Here is a 6,783-nt window from a genome sequence, read left to right as displayed (position 1 = left end):
TTTATATATTTATCAACGCTGGTTTAATATTAACTGCCTACAAGATAATTAGTCACTATTGAACATTTCAATAATCTCGTAATTATATTATATTAATCAAATATATATATATATATATGTAATTGTATATAATTGTATTAATTTACAATTATATAATCAATCGTATTTTTACATGTATTTAACCACATGTTTACATGTATGCAAGATACACAGATTCAATATGACCAATACTCTAATCCGAATATGATATAAATTCATAAATCGGGGCATAAATCTTCCCACCCAAGTCGCAACAGAAACACAAATAAGAAATGCAAATAGTTCCAATGGGATTTACCCTCACCTTTCACAATCCAACCTCAATTACTATAAAAATCAGGAGCAAATTCCTGAAAAACACAAACAAATATGGCAGAGTACAAAGTGTAAACGTAGCATGATAAACATGGTCAAGAAAGAAACTATTTACATACAATGATACAAAAATACAGTGGAATCATCTAGCTTTTTCTCCACCCACAAAATAAACTAATGAAAACACAGTGCGTTTTATTTTTATTTCTTCATAACTTTCTGAGAACCATTAGCTGTATGCGTTAAAGACTTCTTTCCCTCAATCTCCATCTCTTTTACACCATCACTCAGTGAAGAAGATGCAGATTTCTCCGACTTACAACGTTTAGAATTATTATCCTCGTCACCTCCATCCTCAAGATGAGATCCCTTCTGTCGCAACTCTCTGACTTTAAGAAATTCATCATAGTGGGCCTTTCTGTGTTCTTTGAAACTTAAGCTCCTATCTGTTTCAGAATCTGACAGTATTCCCAATCCAGGAAAAGCCAAGTTAGGTACTAAAAGAATAATACACAACAGCAAATCAACTCACTAAATTACTTGGAGAAAAAAAGGAAAAAAGAGTTTTATGTTTATCGAAGTGGAATAACTTCCTTTCATATGAGAAAGGAATGACAAGATTCCAATACTCTTTTACCTTTTTTTTACTATAAAATAAATCCTAACTCATTACCACACGATTTACTGAAATTTAAAAGAATATAAAGATTCCAAGTCTAACATTTTGCCCAGGCCCACATATCAGAAGTAGTTATCAAGTTTGGGCAGAACATGAACTATTAGCTATTAGTCACCATCGATGAACAAAAATAAGCCTTTCGGATTCAATAGTGTGAATGAGAGGCTCAAGAAATAAGTAATACTGTCATGTTCAAGAGAGAAAGGAGAAGCACACCCATTAAAGAAAAAACATGACACGATCAATGGGTAAAACAACGAATGAAAGTCAAAGAATAGTACAATACCATCGTCATCTTGGTCCATTTCTTCAAACTCATCCTCGGATGATGTCCAACCACCAGATTGCCCACTGCCTCTTCTGCTACTGGAGGCATCATTAAGAGCAGCAACATCATTAAGAGCAGTCCATATTGCTTCAGCATGCATTGTACGATTTTCATCATCAAAACTTCCTCGTACAGGGGATAAAGAACCTAAAAAAAGTACGTTCTTTCAGAAGAAAAGTTGCTGCACATGCATTTGCTTTTAAACTAAAGCACAAGAGCAAGTCTGAGAATAAAATTTCAAATGAGTTGTATCAACAAAGTTAGATTACTATATATTTTACATTTACAACCCAGACCTTGCTGAGGTCCAGATAAATGTTTGAATTTAGCTATTAAATGAAACCTTTTTAAAATACTGAATATCCAGTACAAGAAGAATAAAACAAAGTTCATAGTTAGCAATCATAAATACCTCTTATAATAAAATCAACAAATTATTTGTATAAAAGGTCTAACAAGCAGACATAATAAATAGAAACATGAAGTTTAAGTGATCTTTACATACTGTCATCATCAATCATAGGTTGATATGGAGTCTTGGGCTCAGTAATTTTTTGCCTCACAGGTTTGTTTGCCTCAATTTCTCCAATATTAGCCTCATCCCACCGTACACGTCCTCTACAACAAGATACCAAAAGCAAGATTCATAACAATAAGAGTAGGTAAGATGATGACATTGAAAGTAGGACTTTATACAGATAAGAAGATCATTGGAATACTTATAAGTACATATTGTCAGTAGATTATGGGTGGAAGTACAAATACTCCATCAAACATTTTCATCTTTCAATCAATTAGCATGCATTCACTCAACAGGCATGCAATATTCAATTAAAATTTCAAGTCTGATTAGGAAAATTTCTAAGACAATAAAAAAGAAATTGAACACACAAATGCTAGTCCCTTTCTTTTCTTTAATTTGATGCCAGTTGGATGCAAACATGTTTGTCTACCATCCCTTCAAATTTTCCTTTGAATATGCTTTCTCAGTAAGTAAAACAAAAACAGACTCTGAGAGTGTCATTGGGAAATTTTCTGTGGACTGAAAGAGAGTTATTTGGTAAATCAGAGCTCTATTGTCGGAAGAAAACAGGGAAGCCTTATAACCTTTGGTAAGATAATGGTTTTAGTAAGACACTCAAATTTTACACCGTACTTTTGGCACTAGTTTCTATTTGTTAGATATAATCATAAGCCTCCCCCTAATATTGTTGCTTAAACAGTAACACTTACAAGAATATGAAACTAAACATAAAGGATCTGTGGCTGGTACAGAACGCCAGTTAGCATAATCTCTCATGTTTCCAAGGTTTATAATACCATTATTACTTTTCTGTAATTGGTTATTCTGTTGATGTGTATAAATAACACTGGACCAGGGGAAAAGTTCAACCTCTGTCTACTGATTCAATTCAGAAATACATAAAGAACCTGAAGGTAAAAGGAAGTGTAGCAGAAGTTTGCAATGTTTACAATAGTATGGTAACAAATCCAAGATCACTTAAGAGAGTTCATAGGTTGTTTTTATTTTTCATCTACATTCCTGCTAGTGCATTTTCATGCAAAATCGTCTAAGTGACACTGAAAAATATTGGACTTTTGAAGCAAAGATTGTCTTGTTGTCTCCTATTCACATTTCCATCCTGCTCTGTGAATGTCAACAATGGGTACCTTCTCCTGGCCTTTTGCAGTATTTCCTTAACCATCAAATCATCCTTAATAGAATGAATAAGGATGACAGACTCTCAGCATACTGATGTTTTCCAATTGAGCATCTACCACAACAATATAATTCAACACTGGTTATTATGATCCACCTAAAGCCATTTTGGTTGCCACATTATGCCAACTATCTAGTGAAATTAGAAATTATTTTATAATTCCCAGGATAGTAACCTTCCAGAAAAACTGAAGCTCTCCCCTGTAATAAATTCCTAAATTACAAGCTACCACTTTCTCTTGGTTTCCCTTCTATTTCAATAACAACGTCCCCTCTAACTTACCTAAATATAGTTAATATTCTGTAAAACATAGAATAATGCCCATTGATTCCCTGCAGTGCAATCTTTTCCTCTTCAACATTATTTATTGAAGGTACTACAACAATCATACCAAGCATCAAAATGGCATGATTAATTAATCATCTGAACTGAAATCTTGAAAATAATTTGCTTAACTTAGGACAGCACAGGAACCACTATTAACAACCCAATCACGAACTTGAAATACCCAAAGTGGCTTCTAAACAACTCTAAAACCTGGGGAGCAATCCTTTTTAATTCTGAATCTCCCGGCCAGCATATCACTCCAGTCCAGGCTTCACAATCAACAAAACATTACTTGTATGCACACCATAGATTTTCTATTTGTGCAAAATCCAGACCAAGATTTTGAAATGTTATACAACCTCATTCTAACTTAATAGGCTGTGTCTGTTTTGGGAAGTCACGGCATGCATTACTAAGAAGATAACAAACAAGAAAGGAAAATATTTTGCTTTGGGCTAAACCTCCATTAGGTTGAATTCTAACAAAATGAAACACACACAGTCTATAAGTAATATTGAACCAAAAAGTGTTTCTCTCCTCCAACTTCACAAATATATGTCCCATGGAAATTAAGGCACCTCCCTAGCATTGTAAGCCCTAAGAAAAGGACAAGTGCCCACAAAATATGTTACAGCTTAACATAGCCTACCATCTTATTTTTTTACTTATGATGTGTTCCTCAAATATATCAAGGCTTCTTTTCGTATCAACCAAAAAATAAAGTAGAAAACGCAAAAATACTGAGTATTTGACTATATTTTAACAATATCACATTTAGAAAAGAAATAGAACTATCTGTATTCGTATTATTAGTATCTGTAAAGAGAAGGAACATGAGAAAGGAATAACTTACCCAAGCCAGAGACACTCTCTCAGCCCACTTGCAAAAAAAAACACCCACCTTCCTCCCATTCCTTTATAAATAAACTTGGCTATATATCTCTATGTAACTAACTCCTCATTCCCTCTACTATTATTAGCTCTTAACAACCGTGACACATTATCAATTAAGCCTATTATCCTCATAAAACCATTACTCCACCACCAAGAAGAGATTCTTCATTTTATCTCTCTATAATATATAATATGCAATAACTAGTATTAAGAATTTTCTTGTCACAAACTATATAAGCAAATTAACATATAGATTTTTGCTTGCATTACCTCATTTTGGTAGACATGGCTTAGCTCTTCAACCACTGTATGCAAAGAATCCTCAAGTGGCTTGATCAACTGGAAAAATTATTGATTTTTGAGATCACAAATAATTAAAGGAATAAAATAAGAGGATAAATACCAAAGCATGTAAAATCTACGTAGAAAAATGTCAAATTTATTTACAATTCCAAAACCCTGATTCTAACTCTGGAGAATTTCACATCCACAAATTAATGCGAAAAACTTCTAGGTAAACAGTTCTGAAATAATTCGAATAAAAGTAGACAAAAACGAATCCCTACCAAAAAAAACCTTGGAAAACTCTGTTTGAAAAATTATGCATTGAAATTAATGAAGTTGTGAGCTACTAACGGAGTCCAAAGAAAAACGGAAAGGGAAAGAAAATGAAGAAAAGAAAAACGGAAAGGAAAGAACATGAAGAAGGAAACAAACAGCGAGTGGGAGAGAATGGTACCTTGGAGAAGAGAGGAGAAGAATGTAAGTGTCAAGCGGTTGAAAAAATAGATTATCCCTTTTTTTATTTTTCGGATTTCTAGTTTTCAATTTTTATAAAATACCCAATTCTGATACGTTATTTATTTAATTTATAATAAAAATGTTGAATTGTATGTAATAATAGATTTATTTACGTAAAATATGAATATTATTTGATAATAAGTTTTGACATATGTTTTAAAACACGTTATCATTTTTATTCATAATTAAATAATATAATAAAACTAAATTAAAAACACTTTATTTTTAAAATTTATAGGAAATAAAATTACATATTAAAAAATTTATAGGATAAAAAATGAATTTAAGTCAAATTTACAATATACTCATAATTGTGTTACTTCTTAATTCATGGGAATTGAATATAAAAAATCATAAGAAAACATTAAATATGATTTTAAATTCCCCTTTGAATTCTTTAAAGACAACTATTTGTATTTATCTAAAACAATTTTCAATTTTTATTTGTAGGATTGTTTTCCAAAACGAAATTACTAAAAAAAACATCTTTTCTTTTTTTTTCCTTCCATACAAAAAAAAAATGTCTAAGGAACAAAACTGTTTTAAGCTTTTAATCATTAAAAATACTGTTTAAGCCTTTGAGAACTTTTTCTTGTAGTGATTTATCTTTGAATTGAAGTTAAAGCTAAATACTAATTATTTCAATAAATAATGCATAAATTAGATTTACATGGAAAATTAAACATAATGACTAATATATTAATAAATAAAAAATAAATCAATAATTAAGATTTAGAGTTAACGTAAGAATCAAGAAAAGTGGCGTAAGAACTAAGAAAGCTATAGAGCAAGATCGGTGTTTTAATTTTAATAATATCAACACTTTTAGTATATTATATTCTAATTGTGTTTTTGTTAAGGATAAAAGAAAAGTATGTATATATAGTCATAAAAAATAAATAAAACTAATATGTGAATATAATGCACTAATATTTTTGTATAAAATATTTTATTTTACATTGAAAAATACAATTCTTAGTATACCCAACACAAATAATATATATATATATAACATATAGTATTTATTATAAGAAAAAATCTCCAAAAATCCCCAATTGAACTGTGTAAACTAAAACATTATTAACAAGATGTGAGAGCTCTCAAACATATATCTAATTAATAGTGTGTAACATATCACACTATGTTTTACAAAGAAAGTCATACATATTAAGCATGTTTTATTAAAAACTAACATTTAATACATTAAAAGCATCTTTTCAGTTTAATATATTAGGATGATACACATATCTTATTAAAATATATGGATACATGCTCATTTTCAAATATAAATTTTGTTTAACATATTATCAAATCACCTATAAAGTGAGAATAACTCATACTTATACGTGTTAAAGAAAAAAAACATGTGTTGTCGAACGGAGTTAGAATCAAAAGAACGATTCAAGCTACTTCTTAGTTGGTCGGTTAATCTACACCTTACTCCTTCCTCTCAGCTGAACTTCCACATTCTTTTCTTGCTCCTCCTCCTTATTAGCTCGAGACTCGGATGGTACCTGTAAAAGGTACTCCGACACTCAAGTAAGGATTCGGTATTCGGCACTCGGTGTTATTAGTACTAGATGATGACGTACCTGATTCTTGGAATTTGTGCCTATTTATATGATTACCATGAGCCCTTTGTTATTGGGATGGATTAGGGATTTGGGTCACGCTTAGGA

At 31.1% G+C, this 6,783-nt stretch overlaps 1 protein-coding gene across 2 annotated transcripts; it reads right to left on the bottom strand.

Annotated features, from left to right (window-relative positions):
- Positions 1-344: 344 nt before the first annotated feature.
- LOC137837657 (protein phosphatase inhibitor 2) lies at positions 345-5,130 on the bottom strand. Of its 2 annotated transcripts, none has more exons than XM_068646749.2 (5): positions 5,043-5,130; positions 4,574-4,642; positions 1,867-1,979; positions 1,320-1,508; positions 345-812 (listed from the first exon to the last, which is right to left on the bottom strand). In XM_068646749.2, exons 2-5 carry the CDS (start codon positions 4,588-4,590, stop codon positions 556-558), a joined length of 576 nt encoding a protein of 191 aa, XP_068502850.1. In that variant the 5' UTR covers positions 4,591-4,642; positions 5,043-5,130; the 3' UTR covers positions 345-555. The 2 variants fall into 2 exon arrangements, with proteins under 2 accessions (XP_068502850.1, XP_068502852.1); XM_068646751.1 differs by having other exon boundaries at positions 4,870-5,045.
- Positions 5,131-6,783: the final 1,653 nt, after the last annotated feature.

This window comes from Phaseolus vulgaris, chromosome 4, assembly GCF_051622355.1.
Source record: "Phaseolus vulgaris cultivar YP4 chromosome 4, ASM5162235v1, whole genome shotgun sequence".
Classification (NCBI taxonomy): Eukaryota; Viridiplantae; Streptophyta; class Magnoliopsida; order Fabales; family Fabaceae; genus Phaseolus; species Phaseolus vulgaris.
The sequence above is the reverse complement of the archived record's forward strand: the minus strand, read 5'-3'. Positions and strand labels throughout refer to the sequence as shown.